The 15,833-nt window shown below is 34.0% G+C and overlaps 3 protein-coding genes across 3 annotated transcripts in view; 2 read left to right on the top strand and 1 right to left on the bottom strand.

Moving 5' to 3' along the window:
* The first annotated feature begins 891 nt into the window (after positions 1-891).
* LOC132131822 (N-sulphoglucosamine sulphohydrolase-like) lies at positions 892-5,176 on the top strand. Its single transcript, XM_059543948.1, has 7 exons — positions 892-1,097; positions 1,969-2,129; positions 2,209-2,314; positions 2,502-2,833; positions 2,913-2,994; positions 3,079-3,282; positions 4,511-5,176. Exons 1-7 carry the CDS (start codon positions 1,007-1,009, stop codon positions 5,068-5,070), a joined length of 1,536 nt encoding a protein of 511 aa, XP_059399931.1. The 5' UTR covers positions 892-1,006; the 3' UTR covers positions 5,071-5,176.
* A 1,093-nt stretch (positions 5,177-6,269) lies between these two features.
* On the top strand, positions 6,270-7,717 carry LOC132131659 (neuropeptide B-like). Its single transcript, XM_059543720.1, has 2 exons — positions 6,270-6,841; positions 7,585-7,717. The coding sequence occupies exons 1-2, from the start codon at positions 6,572-6,574 to the stop codon at positions 7,711-7,713; spliced, it is 399 nt and encodes a 132-aa protein (XP_059399703.1). The 5' UTR covers positions 6,270-6,571; the 3' UTR covers positions 7,714-7,717.
* Positions 7,718-8,962: 1,245 nt separating this feature from the next.
* The window catches only part of LOC132131612 (guanine nucleotide-binding protein G(o) subunit alpha-like), a 28,128-nt gene continuing 21,257 nt past the window's right edge, over positions 8,963-15,833 (bottom strand). The window contains exons 6-9 of the mRNA XM_059543674.1: positions 13,013-13,142; positions 12,559-12,630; positions 11,027-11,114; positions 8,963-9,235 (exon numbers count right to left, since the gene is read on the bottom strand). Coding sequence (XP_059399657.1) covers positions 9,045-9,235; positions 11,027-11,114; positions 12,559-12,630; positions 13,013-13,142 — 481 coding nt within the window. The 3' untranslated portion in view covers positions 8,963-9,044. The remainder of the gene's footprint in view (positions 9,236-11,026; positions 11,115-12,558; positions 12,631-13,012; positions 13,143-15,833) is intronic.

The following is a 15,833-nucleotide window of genomic DNA, read 5'->3' on the forward strand; positions in this document are numbered from 1 at the left end:
TATTTTGTCTGGTATAAACGATGCATTACCTCAGTGATATTACTTTAATAAACCATGCATCCAATTTGATTGTCATTACACTGTCATTAAGTTAATACAGTAGTAAAAAAACATTCTGTTTTTTTATTTTATTTAAGTTAGTATGCATTTAAACAGCAGCACAAAAATATATAATGTCATGTATAAATATATTAAAATTAAAATATTTTATTTATTTATTTGTGCATTACAGAAATGGATCTTAAAAATACCCTTAATAAAATACTAAATTACTAATTCTAGTATAAATCCATGAAACTTATAATAAATAATAAATAAACAATTTTTTTTCAATACAGTAACAAGATAATAAATGTAAAATGCAAAGAAAAAAAACTTAAAATGACTAACCTCATGTATAAATGTTTTCAGATAAAAACTGTACATTTTATTTGTTTTATGTATTATTATTATGTATTGCAATAACTAGATACCAAACGCAAAATGCATAAAATTCCCTTAAATCTGATTAGGTCTAGATTAAGTTTTGACATGAATCATATGACATTTTAAAAGCGTCTCGTGACCTGAGGACACAGTGCAATGTAAATCTATAAAAGCTTTTGAAAAAACATTCATAACATAAATAATAATTACCGTGTTTACAAACCAAACTGAAAGTCGAGATCAATGATAAGAGGCACAATATGGAATCAAGTTGAAGATCAAACCTCAGAGAAGCCTTTGAGCCTCGTGTTTCATCGGAGTTCAGACATTTCGCTTCAGTTATCTTTTTATTTACATCAAAACATAAAGATACAATGAAACATTTGTGCAATCAGAGTGACGTTGTTGAAAAGCTGTTTTGTGACGTCAGCAGCGACGCGCGACGCGATTGGCTGAGGCATCGCGTCAGCTGATCGTGGTCATGTGATGGATTCACATTGCGGAAGTTTGTCTCGCTAAATGTAAACAAAGTAAAGACTTTTTTGCTTTAGTAACATTTCTGGAGGCAAATGACACTAAAATGTCATTTCTGTTCGCGTGGACTTTGTTGGGTGTTCTGGTTTGTTGTGATGTAGGAGAGTGCAGAAGAAGAAATGTGCTGCTCATCATTGGTGTGTACAGTAAAACAGACATCTGTTTTTATAAATAACGTACTGATTTGAAAATAACTATACTGTTATGTCTGTGTTGTTGTTATGTTGAATTTAGTTTTTTATGTTTCTATTGTTATTATGTTGTATTTAGGTTGTTTTGACGTTATGTTGTATTTAGGTTGTTTATGCTTTTGTTATGTTGTATCTGGGTTGTTTTGATGTTTGTGTTATGTTGTATTTAGGTTGTTTTGATGTTATTATGTTGTATTTAGGTTGTTTTATGATTGTATTGTTGTTATGTTGTATTTAGGTTGTTTTGATGTTTTTGTTGTGTTGTATTTAGGTTTTTTTGATGTTTCTATTGTTATTATGTTGTATTTAGTTTGTTTTGATGTTATTATGTTGTATTTAGGTTGTTTTGATGTTTGTGTTATCTTGGGTTTAGGTTGATTTGATGTTTGTGATATGTTGTATTTAGGTTGTTTTGACGTTTCTATTGTTATTATGTTGTATTTAGGTTGTTTTGATGTTTCTAATGTTGTTATGTTGTATTTAGGTTGTATTAATGTTTGTGTTGTGTTGTATTTAGGTGGCTTTATGCCTGCATTATGTTGTATTTAGGTTGTTTTGATGTTTGTGTTATGTTGTATTTAGGTTGTTTTGATGTTGTATTTAAGTTGTTTTGATGTTTCTATTGTTATGTTTTATTTAGGTTGTTTTTATTCTTGTATTGTTGGTATGTTGTATTAAGGTTGTTTTAATGTTTGTTTGGGTTATGTTGTATTTAAGTTGTTTTGTTGTTATGTTGTATTTAGGTTCTTTTGATGTTTGTATTACGTTATGTTTACATTGTATTAATGTTGTGTCTATGTTCTGTTGTACACCACAGCTGATGATGGTGGGTTTGAAACGGATGTCTACAACAACACTGTGGTCCAGACCCCTCATCTACGGGCTTTTTCTGAGCGCAGTTTGATCTTCAAGAACGCTTTCACCTCTGTCAGCAGCTGCTCACCAAGTCGTTCCACCATCCTGACTGGACTACCACAGGTAACCAAAATATGAAACTCTATTTTAGCCCAGACCATTGGATATATTTTCCTTGAACTTTTTTTTTTCTGATAAACAGCACCAGAATGGTATGTACGGCCTTCATCAGGGAGTTCATCACTTTAACTCATTTGATGGAGTGCGCAGTCTTCCTCTTCTCCTGAAACAAGCCAACATTCACACAGGTATGATGAAGACCTATTAAACTCATAGGTCACAAAGACACATGTTTTTGTGCTTAATTGATGCAAAAATCCTGTATTGGGAGAAAATTGATTTATATATTTTTTTTTACTAAACACTCAAAACACAAGTGAGTCTTGTAAAATTTCAGATTTTTCACAGAATTCATGATTGTTTTTTTTTGGAAAGGTATAATTGGGAAAAAACATGTTGGTCCGGGCCCTGTATACCCGTTCGATTTCGCCTACACGGAAGAGACCAATTCTGTTCTACAGGTGGGTCGGAATATCACCAAGATCAAGCTCCTTGTCCGGAAATTCTTCCAGAGCCAGAAAGCAGAGAGGAGTGAGACGGAAGAGGAACGGCCGTTCTTTCTCTATGTGGCGTTCCATGATCCTCACCGCTGTGGCCATTCCCAGCCTCAGTATGGAGTGTTCTGTGAAAAGTTTGGTAATGGAGAGAGTGGAATGGGGAGAATTCCGGATTGGGAGCCAAAGTATTACTCTCCCGACCAGGTCAAGGTGAGCCTTACTAATAAGGAAACATTTGAAAAGTCATTAGTTGAAGTTCCTAACCATCAGTATCTTTATATCTGACTAGGTACCATACTTTATTCCAGACACACCTGCAGCGAGGGCGGATATTGTGGCCCAATACACAACGGTCAGCCGGCTGGACCAAGGTTTTATATTATACACCATTCACAGTAATATTTAAAAAAAATAGCAAGCATAGAGCTTCACAAATTTTCTGTTTGATTTCCAAGGCATCGGTCTGGTTCTTCAAGAACTACGGGACGCGGGATTTGAAAATGAAACTCTGGTGATCTACAGTTCGGATAACGGAATTCCGTTTCCCAACGGTCGAACTAACCTGTACGGCTCAGGTGTGAAGGAACCCATGCTGGTCTCCTCACCTGAACACCGGCAGCGTTGGGGACAGGTTAGCCAGGCTTACGTCAGTCTGCTGGGTAAGAGCCCATCAACAGCTTGATTAATTGATATCAGAAACGTGTAAATAAACAAATGTGCACAGCACAAAGTCTATCATTTAACCACTAGATGACGCTGTACACCTATGTTTAAGAAAACACTGCACCCTCAATGCACTTGTTTATGTGACAGAGGCCAGAGTACAACAATACTGTTAGAGTGGCAGATTTGTTTAAGAATACATCTGTATGTTATTCATCTGAAGTTATTCATTCTAAACATTTTTACAAATAGCCATTTATTTGTATCAGCTACAAATTTAGGTAAAAAAAAACACACACACAAAAAAAAAACAATAATAATGTACAATATAGAATTTTTGTATGATAATGAAATCCAACATATTATTGCAGTACCTTTTTGTGCTTGCTTCTGTTTATGAGTTTAGATAATAGTTCAGATAGTATACTGTAACTATCTTTCTACGCAATGACAGATTGTTTTCTACGTAGTGTATGTGTACGACAATATCCTTTTCTAATAATAGCATGTTTTTCGTGCAGATCTTTTTGCTCTTGTTTTTGTCTTTTGAGTCTATATCCTCATATAGCTATCTTTCTACTGAATGACATTGTTTCCAACGTAATGTATGCGAATTACTGATTATGTTTATGTAAAAATGTAGAAAAATTTCATCTCAATATTACGCTTTTTTGCACTCGTTTTCAAGTCTAGAAAATAGTGCAGATATATTTCTACCGTACAACAAATTGTTACCAATGTAACATGCGTATGATGATTATTTTTTACAAATCGCAAGTTGTTCGTACGATATTATGAAATGGCATCCCTCATTATTGCATATTTTCATGCTAGATTCTGTTTAAGTTCACATTTTTATATTAACTCAAATGATTGCCAATGTAAGATTATATATTTGTACGAAACGCAAGTTGTTCGTACTATAAAAAAAAATGGCGTCCCTTATTATTGCACATTTTTGGCACTTGATTCTGTTTAAGATTATATATTTCTATTTACCGACAGATTATTGTCACGACATTTTCTTTCTATTTGTACAAATCACAAGTTGTATTAAAAATGGAATCCTTCACTATTGCAGCTTTTAACACTTGATTTTTTGTTTAAGGTCATACCTTTATAATCATACACAGATTATTGCCAGTGTAATGACATTTTCTATTTTTACCACTTGTGAGTTAATTGTATGACACTGTAAAACAGCATCTCTCACTTTTTCCCCAGATATCACTCCCACCGTACTAGACTGGTTATCTTTGCCGTATCCGTCATACAGTCTCTCAAGGGGCCGTCCGGTTGAGTTGACGGGTCGGTCTCTTCTCCCGGCCCTGATCTCAGAACCGTCCTGGGTCACCGTCTATGCCAGCCAGAGTCTCCATGAGGTCACTATGTTTTACCCAATGCGCTCCATCCACCAGGGCCGCTACCGGCTCCTGCACAACATGCACTACCGCATGCCCTTCCCTATAGACCAGGACTTCTATGTGTCCCCTACCTTCCAGGATCTGTTAAATCGGACTCAGTCAGGCCAGCCCACAGGCTGGTTCAAGACTCTGAAAGAGTATTATTACCGGGAGAGGTGGGAGCTGTTTGACATCCAGTCGGATCCGACAGAGAGGCAGAACCTAGCTGGTGATCCGGCTTATGCCCCGGTTTTGGAGAGCTTGAGGGATCAGCTGCTGAAGTGGCAGTGGCAAACAGAGGATCCGTGGGTGTGCGAGCCGGATGCAGTCCTCGAGACCAAGCTGGAACCGCAGTGCAGACCTCTGTACAATGGACTATGAGTGCCTAAAACTTCAGAGAAAACTGTATGAACTTTGATCTTTTCATGTATTTCAGAACTGCAAGATTCCATTTGTAGTTTTTATATTGAAAATGTTAATAGACATTTCAACAAAACAAAAGTCAACATTACCACATCTCTTTTTTTAATATTTGATTATATTTGATTTGACTGGTGTTTTTTTTTTTTGATGTCCTCTGCTTTACTAGTTTAATTTGTCATTGGTATTTATTAACTTCATCATATAATAATTACAGCAATTTTAATATATTTTTATATATGTCATTTCAGATACCTGTTGTTCTGAGGAACAACATTTCAAAATGTAATTCTTTTTTATTTAAATTATTATCATTATTATATGCATTACTTTTTGGTTAACATTTTAAAAATTCATTTTAGTATTTATATAATTTTTTATAATAATAATAATGTCATCATATAACACTAATATTTTAATGATAATAGCTATTATATATATATATATATATATATATATATATATATATATATATATATATATATATATATATATGTATATATATATATATATATATATACTTTTTGGTTAACATTTAAACATTTCATTTTTAGATTTAATTATATAGTTTTTATTAATAATAATAATGTTGTCATCATATAATACTAATATTGAAAAGATAATAATAATAGTTATTATTATTATATACATTTTGTCTTCTTGTCATCAGATATCTTGGGTACAACATTTCAAAATTACATTTTTTGTATTAATAATAATCATAACAATAATAATATATAAAATAAAACTGTATAATAATAATATATATAATAAAAATCCTAAAATGTTAACAATATTTATTACTACTAATAATAATAATTATTATTATTATGTACATTACTATTTGATTTCTTAAATGTCATATCAGATACTTAAGGAACAAGATTTTTAAATAATATTTTTGCTTTTAATTGTTTTTTTTTCTGATTAACTCACAAGTTTGTTAAATCTGTTTTAAGTCCTTTATTTAAATTGCTCTCTCATTTAAATTATCGTCAACGTGGTTAAACCGCGTCATGTTCACCCAGAGGTATAATTATAGAGAAGTCAATATTTTAAATCCCTAATCTTCTATTCTAAAGCAATTATTAAAATAAAACTGTTATTCTCTGGCTCTGGTTCATGGGTATGTGCGTCTTTATGCACGGGATTTTCTTTTTTCTAATTTGCGCTGTAACGACTGGACGTTTATTGATTAATATAGACAGTTTTGGTGACAGAGAAGCAGTATTAACCCGTCACACATCACATCTACCTGACGTTAAAGTTTCCCCAGCCGTCTCCAAACGCGCAAAGACGCGCGAATCAATCCTATTGGCCGGAAATATGAATCATCTAGTGGGGAATGACGAACGAGATCACGACTCCGAGGGGTCTATATAAACTCCAGATGTGGAGAACATCAATCCAAAATCTACGAGGCATCATAGATCACAACACGCGCGTTTAGGTGAAGTTAACAATGGAGAGGTCCGTCAGATCCGTGCTGGTGTTCGTGGCTGTTTCCATCCTCATCTCCAGCCATCCGACAGACGCCTGGTACAAGCAGTCCACCGGCCCGAGCTACTACTCCGTCGGGAGAGCCTCGGGTCTGCTGTCCGGGATCCGGAGGTCGCCGTATATGCGCAGATCTGAGACAGAATCAGCGCAGGACAGCAGCGAGACCACCGGAGACTCCAACAGCGTGACGCCCGACTTCAGCAGCAGACAAACACCTGTCCTTAAAAACATGGTAAAAAAATTTATTTGATGAAAACACACACATATAGATATACAGTATATATAGATATACAGTGTGTGTGTGTGCGTGAACTTAGAAAAAGCAGTTTCATGATTTTCCTTTATATTTACTCAACTTTTTACTAACGTGATTAATGTACAATGCAATTCAAATCATATACTTGATGTGTATTAAAAAAAAAAAAAAATATATATATATATATATATATATATATATACAGATTTCTGAAAATATGAATCTTATTAATGTATATTCAAATGTTCTTTATACGTTGAATGAACATGAATACACATTAACAACAGGCTTATAAAAGCATAACAAATAAATATGGGTTTTCCTTCATGTTTCCACAATTCCAAAATTATCTTACAGATGAAAAGGTTGTTAAAACATTAAAACCTATATAACTGTATAACCTGGTTGCTTTCTACATCCTTTGAAAACATGAAATGATAAATATAGCAGGGACAAAATTTTCCATATAATATATATATATGTGTGTGTGTGTGTGTGTGGGAAGGTTATACTTTTTATATCTTATCTTATTATATTGAAGAACTTTACATTAAAACTTTATTAGAGTCAGATTAAATGTAGATGTTTTTTTCTGATTTTGTGTTTTCCTTATTTTGAAAAAAAATTATATATATATATATATATATATATATATTCAATTCAGACATGAATCAGAATCACGACTTCCATTAACGTAGACCGTGCCGTTCCCCCCTCAGGACATCTGCGTGAAGGACATTTCTCCAAACCTACAAAGCTGCGAGCTGCTTCAGGACGGTTCGAGCACATTTCGGTGCAAAGCAGACGTGTTTCTGTCGCTCGATTCGCTGGATTGCTTCTCCTCCTGAGCGGAACCCGCTCAGGAGCATTTAGCATTTAGTAAGCATTTAGTAAGGTTAGTATATTGGAAATGCGATAAGTGAAGTCAAACTGGATTCAAGTCACTTCCAGTGTGAACACGATTACTTTCAGCTATATTTTGCAGGAAAACAGACCTCAGAGAGCTGTTTTGAGCAACCCTGGATCACACGATGAGAAGTTTGCAGATTTTAATTTTTAAATGGAAAAACACAAAATCCACAGAAACAAAATGGTGGTATTTTCAGTTCTCTTCTATGCCCACCTGTGTCCTGTACCTACTTTCAAATGTATTAAATGTTCATAAAAAGAGCTCACTGTTATGAGCAAAAACTTTCAAAGATGTTTTCTTTATTTTATTCAAATTGAAAGATATACCGTTCATTCGGTGTATGCTTGTGTTGTACATTTGCGCAGATGTGATATGTTTTATACACACATTCATTGTGCGAGAAATCAGCACAAAACAAAATATCAAAAACGTGTTAGTTTTTAATGATGTTTCTTTTCACAGTGCTTTTTTGCTTTTACAAAAGTGTAATTGATATTTAACTTGAATGCTTTTAAAAAGCAGCGTAATATACAGCATTTAAATAGCAAAAATACATTTCATATCAACCAAATCTCAATGAATAAATGGATAAAGTAACATTATTTCAAACGTATTAAAAAAAAATTAAAAATGAAATAAAAAATGCTACAGGTTTGATTAGGCTTCATATAGACTTCATAGTGTCTAAATGTGTTTGGCTCATCTTGGTACAACAAATCCATTTCAGATTGAGTCACCAAAACTCAACAACTATAAAAGTGCTGGATCACAAACAAGTCAAAAGCAAAACATGAATCATAATGCAAAAAAAAAAAAGCCTCAAAAACAACACCTTTTATGAACCGACAGGGTATTCAATCTCTGAACGGACCGTGTTGAACAAAGATTTACACAAGGGAAAAAGATTTTATAAGTGATGATTAACCATGGTAATGCACAAACAGGAAGTGGGGGATGTCAGGTGGAAAATTATGGGATGCTCGGATAAGCAACTCAACCGTCAAGTGAGCACGGTTTACCCTTTAAATCCATTTTATACACTTTCACAGCAAAATATATGATTCAGATGGGATGATAATAACATTTTATTAAATATTTTGTCATTTTATTAGTTTGTGTTTAAGTAAGAAGAATATAAACCGGCATTTATTTGGTTAATGCGTCATAAAAATGTGCAGTTAAATATCAGAGCATCTTGTATAATAAATACCATCAGCACTGTGAACGGCTCATCTGCGAGTCTTTGAGTTCTTAAAGGAGGAATGGTCCTCAGAGCAGAGACACGGCCTCCAGGTTCTCCTTGATGATTGTGTCCATAACGACCTGGAAAACTACCTGAACATTGGAAGTGTCTGTTGCTGTGGTGAAGTGGTGGTAGATGAGTTTGCTGGGCATCGTGTTGAGACACACAAACATTGCGGCGATGAACCGGGCGGCAGCATCCACGTCACAGTCAGCTCCTGTGAACGAAGTCACAGGGATATGTTTGTGAAAAAAAAATAAAAAAAGTGTCTTGTGCTCACCAATTGCATTTATTTATTAAAAAATATAGTAAAAACATTTAAATATTATTACAATTTAAATGAATGGTTTTCTATTTAAATATATTCTAAAATGTAATTTATTCCCGTTATGTAAAGCTGTATTTTCAGCATCATTACTCCAGTCTTCAGTGTCACATGATCCTTCAGAAATCATTATAATACGCTGACTTGCTACTCAAGAAACGTATGTAAAATGTTTATGTAAAAACATTTTTTTTGGAAAAAGAAAACAGGAGATTGCTACAAAAACATAAATTTCGCGATGATAAATTATGCAGTAATAGGAAACCCTGTATCGGAGAGAAGAAAGGCAAAGTGAAAGTAATTGATGTTTTCTCCATTTAAAAAATAAATAAATAAAAAAAATGAAGTGAGAGTCTATGAATATGTGACGAGGTCTGCTCCAAACTGCAAGATTGATGAATGAGATTAATCTCAAAACCTTCAAAGCTAAATTGACATTTGCATGATGCCTGTATTTCTGGGTTGAATTAACAGGTGAAATGTAGTTGTGGAAAGGTTTTATTGTAATCTTCTATCTGAAGCGGGATATACAAGTGTCAGGGAGGGGGCGGGAGGAGGGGAGCCGTCTTGACCTTTTCTCCCAAAGGCAAAAACTACAGGATCCATTCCAGCTGATTAAACGGCCAAACTACAAACTCAAGACGACATGGTGGATTCAGTCTTAATGGAAGGACAGTGCTACAGGACAAAAGGATGAAAGAAAGAAAAAGAAAGAGAGAACGAAAGAAAGAAAACAAACAAATGAAAGCAAACAAACATAATACAAACAACTAAAATTAAGAAATAAAAACAAACAAAAGAGAAAAGAAAATTAAAAAGCAAATGAACAAAAACAAATGAAAGGACAAAATCAAGGAATAATGGAAAAATAAAATGACCGATACAAACAAACAAAAAAGAAAGAACTAACAAAAATTAAACAAACAAAATAGGAAAGAGAAAAATTTAAGGACTGAATGAACGAAAAACAAGAACAAACAAAAATAAAAAAGAACTAAAATGAATAAATGATTAAAAGAAAAACGACTGAAAAAGAATAAAAAAATAAACTGGGAAAAGAGAAATGAACAAAAAGAGAATGAAACAAACAAAAACACAGAGAGAATGAACAAACAAACAAACGAATAACAAAAAAGAAAGAATGAATAAACAAGAACAAACAAAAGAATTAATAAATGAAATACTGAACTAAGAAAAAAGAATGAACAAACAAATACTGAAAGAATAAAGTGGAAAAAATAGAATGAACTTACAAAGGAATATGAACAAAAGAGAATAAATGAAGGAGCAAAAAAAGAACAAAGGAAAGAAATCAACAAACAACTGAATAAACGAAAAAGTGAAAAGAAAAAAGAAAAACAGACTAAATGAATAAAAAAAAAATGTTAAAAATGAATGTGATGTCTAAAAACATTAGAATGAAGGAAAGATCAAACAAATGAAAGAACAAAAGGAAACGAGCAAACAAAAGAAATAGAACTAACAAATGAATGAAAAACTAAATGAGAACACAAGAAAGAATGCATTTGGGAACAGTAGAAGATAGAAATGCTTGCCAATTCTGTGCTTTAATAAAGGACATGAACAAACAAATATAACTTTGCAAGCAGCTGAAGGAAATAATAAACTTTCTTTCCGAGAAAGTAAACATGTTTCATGTGTAATCACAGATCTGTCTCTCACCTTTGAACTGGGGAAGGTAATGCCGCAGATGACGCCCGGAGCGGAGAATCTTCTCTTGGAAAAGATCAATCTTGTTCATGAATAACATCTGTAAAACAATAGAGAGACTTACATGCCATGCTCGATTGAGACAGGCAAAACCCATCAATCAGTCGCTCTACAAAATCAATCATTAAGGACTAGAATTGATTTTTCAAATACAAAAGCTATAGAAAGTTTTCAAGAAGTTGTGTGTGTGGTTAGAGAAAAAGAGATTATAAAAGCAATAGTTTGACCAAAAACAAAAATGTACTCACCCTTAGGCCATCCAACAGTTTGTTTCTTTATTCAGATTTAGAGAAATTAAACTTTATATCACTTGTTCACCAATGGATCCTCTGCAGTGAATGGGTGCCGTCAGAATTAAAGAGTCCAAACAGCTGATAAAAACATCATAATAATCCACACCACTGCAGTCCATCAATCATCTTGTGAAGTGAAAAGCTGCATGTTTGCTTTTTCATCTTCCATTCTGACGGCACCCATTCACTGCAGAGGATCCACTGGTGAGCAAGTGATGGAATGCTAAATTTCTCCAAATCTGAATAAAGAAAAACTCAACTACATCTAAGGATGGCCTCAGGGTGAGTAAATTTTCAGCAAATGCTCATTTTTGGGTGAACTCTTCCTTTTATATATCAGTGTCCACAAAAGATGACTGAAAGAGAGAAAAAAAAATGGCGAGTTTGGCTCAGTATAATGGCTTAATTAACAACTCAGTCCAGTGATGATTTTGCCCAGCGTTTCAAAACAACGCAGTATGTCTAACATGGCTATAAAACGCATCTTAACAAGGGTAATAGCACACCTCATTACACGGAAAGAGGTTTACAGAGGGTGTACAATAAATAGACAAAACAAAAAGCAAACCACCGTCACCCATATGATCAACCTAAATTATGCAGTCTAGATTAATTACCAAACAACATGGGCAATTATAACAAAGTTTAGGCTAACTGACGACATGGGCTGGGATTGCGAGGGAAGATGGTAGGTCTGTAGGCGAGATTACCCAACCAAGCAACAAAGAGTGAAACCACAAAGAGTGCCGTCTAACCGAGTGACAGACTCTTTCATCAGGTGACTGCAAAACCATGAGACGTAAAACGGAGTTTATAATGAGATGGAGGTCCAGAACTTGAAGAATTCACTGACACTGGTCAAACCGGTGATGTAAAGTTAATGTCAATGTAAAACGACTTTGGTAACAGTGTATTTTAGAGCAAAGCTGTAGTGAGATTAGCCTATTCATAAGAGTATAGAGGGGAGGGGCTAAAAATTTGAGGACTTGATGATGTCAGCAGAAATGGAAAGTAATTTCAGATGCAAATTATCATCACAAAAGATTACTCGTTTAATTTTTATTATGCTCAAATGACAATTTTTTTGGTCACATATGTTCGCGTCTCTTGATCGACGACACTAACCTCCTCTTGAGCTAATGGGACGATGAGATTGGATGAGCTCTCTTAGTTAATTGAACCGTTTCTTACCATAGAAGTACTTCTGAAGAAGACGTTATTGCAGATTGACGAGAACAGCTTGAGGCTCTCCTGCAGTCGATTCTAAACAAGAGCACAAAATGAAAAACAAGAGCCGTCATTCCCGTGAGATCCCATGATGCTCCCCTCTGTCATGTAAGAGAGGAGTCTGAAAACCTGAGGTCAGTGCATGTGAATAATCTGTTTATTGTATTAACACTTAGATTAAAATTAAGTAATGCTTTGTTACATTTTAATTGTATAATATTACATTAGGACATTACATAAATACTGTCAAATATTAGAATAAAACCTTCTTTTGAGCATTAATACATATTTTTATGTTACTAAATTTTACAAAAACACAAATCTCCTTGGTGATCTTGATTCCTGAGGCCTGCACTAGTTTGTGTTTAAGAACATTAACTGAAGTAGGTGAACACAAATGTAGCAAGTGTTTTTTCACCATAGATGGATCTTCTACTAGCGTCATGTCGTATCCACTCAGAGACACGACGAACAGCACGGCCCTCACATCCTCAAAACAGCTGATCCACTTCCTCCTCTCCGTCCTCTGGCCTCCAACGTCATACAATCTGTGGAGACAGACACAAAATAATATCCTCAAATGGAAAAGAAGCACCTCAATATCAATACGGTCAACACAAAACCAATTTAGTTTAGGTATTACATCAAGTTACAAGTGGATTTTGAACATTTCATGTAGACTTTTACCAATAGCGTCACATATGCTGCTAACTAGCGACACGCATCCGCACATGTGAAAAACAAACAAATGGTCTCTTAATGTCATCAAACAAGCTTTTTAAAATTAACAATCTCTGCCAAATTCCCCTCACGATGTTTTAGATCCCAACACTAAAAGAGTTAGCTTTGTTAGAGGTATCAAAACAAAACAATATCTGAAAAAAGGACGTGTTTCAGTACATATTTCTCCTCTTCATGTCTATTATTGAAACTAAAAAGAGCGGGAAAATGGCGAGTGTTTCTTCTCAGAGCGCGTGAACAGTCAAAGTCGCTCTCATTCTCTCTCTTTTATTTTCCACCTTCCACTTCATCCTGTGCCGTCTCTTCACTGTATTAGTGGGAGAGATTCCCCCACACGTCTGAAATGAAAACTATCAATACACACACTTCAAACATGATGGAAAAATAAATCTATATGTGCCTTATGGGACACTAATACAAGAGGGTTTCCCATGAACATCAGACAAATGAACTGAATTATGATCATAGCTGATGCTGAATATATTTCCTGAATTCACTGTAAGTCGCTTTGGATAAGAGAGTCTGTGAAATGCATAAATGTAAAATGTAAATTTTAGTTATTTGGAATTAGTAAAATCAGGGGTATTTGACTACACAAATGAAGCATCAAGTTTAAAAAACAAGTACATTGCAAAACAGTTTGCAAAAATTAATAATGCAAATTACAAATGCAAATGATTAAAAACAGTCATTTATTGTCTATGTCTATTGTTTTTTTAGATAAATATAGTACATAAAATGCAGCAATAAAAGAAACATTTATAAAAACCATTAATAAACCCATAAATGCATAATAAAAATGCATAAATAAATGTTTGATTTAAAAAAAAATTAATAATTGTGGCAGGCAAAGGTACATACTCTAATGCAGCAGCTATGGGTGTTTATATCAGAAGTTAGGTGTGAATCCAGCTATATGATAAAGATCATGAGGTTTCGGTGTGGGACGTGTGTGAAGTGCTGCGATAAGTACAAGCAATCGAGCATACAGAAGATTGACAGTAAATTAATCCAGCCCGAATTAATTCACTCTAGAGCTCATGAGGAACTAAAACGATTTCATATAACAATTACTCCACATAACATCAGCTTTCATATTCACTGCTTATAATGAACAAAGGTCTTAATCATAGTGGGGTCAGTGTTTTTGGGATTCTTTGCTCATGATTATACTCTATAGGACAACTTAAGATAAACAACAACAACAAAACAGATTACTTTTTTCAGACGGAAAAATTTATGTTTTTGGAGACCAAAGACCTGTGAAGACGACTACATAGATTGGCATCCAACTGGGTGTTTCAAACATCCCTATATCCCACAAACATTTTAATCTTGTTTTGATTTTATGATGTTGTAGAAGCGTTTTTATTAAAAACCGTCATGAAAGCCATTGAAATTTAGATTTAGCATTATGTTAAGTAATGCAATATAAACATTATTGCAGAAGCCTTCAACTGAAGCCAATAAATTAGCCAACTCTCAGGGCAGAAAGAGCCCAAGAGAAGCAAACGAAAAGGATAGACAAAGACAGTTGCTTTCCACAAAATGCCAAAACACTCATCTTTCCATGCCATATCAAACAGTTGACGGCATCTCATAGCTGTAAATGTCTCCATTGACATTCAAATGGCTGGTAAAAGCTGCCAGGCAGAAAATTACTCACATTTCCCATGAAACCTGCCAATCGTTTTATTGGTAGTCCAATGTTTGCACAAAATTAAACTTGAGAGGACAATGAACACACATGTAACTTTTTCCATTCTAACATTTTGAGGATCAAAAGTCATCATGATTGAAGCAAACAGCTAGGATTTATGATTAAACTATGCATAAAGCAAACGTTAACTAAAACAATAAAAATGGTATTGCTTGACAAAATAAACATCAACTGAAAAAATAAAACTTTTTTTCCCAGAGATGCCAAGGCAACATTTTTTATTTTTGAATATAAACAAACTAAATATAAAAATGTAAACTACTGTAAGAAAACAAGATAGAAAATAAACAAAAAATGTATTTAAAAATAAAAACTATAGACCTTTAAAAAAAGCAAAAACTAATAAAAATGACAAACACGCAACAAAATTACTAACTTAAATTAAAATGAAAACAGAAACAAAATCTATCAATGATACTAAAATAACACTGGTTCAAAATAAACAAGCAATTAGCATATACCTTCATAAGTTGTTTGTCGACATATTTAAGCTCAGACTCGAGACAAGACATCATAGCGAGCAAAAAATAATAATAAATAAATAAAAATCATTAGATGAATTCAAACAAGTCTTGCATCCAAATCAAAGCTGAACTTGTGCTCAATGCTGATAATGCCAGCTAAGATATTGACGAATGGAGCGATGCTTCAAAACGTCATGCAAGCTGACATTTCATAAGATAGTGAGAGATGGAGGATGAGGATGTTAACATGGTCAATATCATGAAATCGTGAAGTTATGAGAAGGAAATCCCTTCAATTTTTACCCGGTTGCTAT

Source organism: Carassius carassius, chromosome 48, assembly GCF_963082965.1.
Source record: "Carassius carassius chromosome 48, fCarCar2.1, whole genome shotgun sequence".
Lineage (NCBI taxonomy): Eukaryota > Metazoa > Chordata > Actinopteri > Cypriniformes > Cyprinidae > Carassius > Carassius carassius.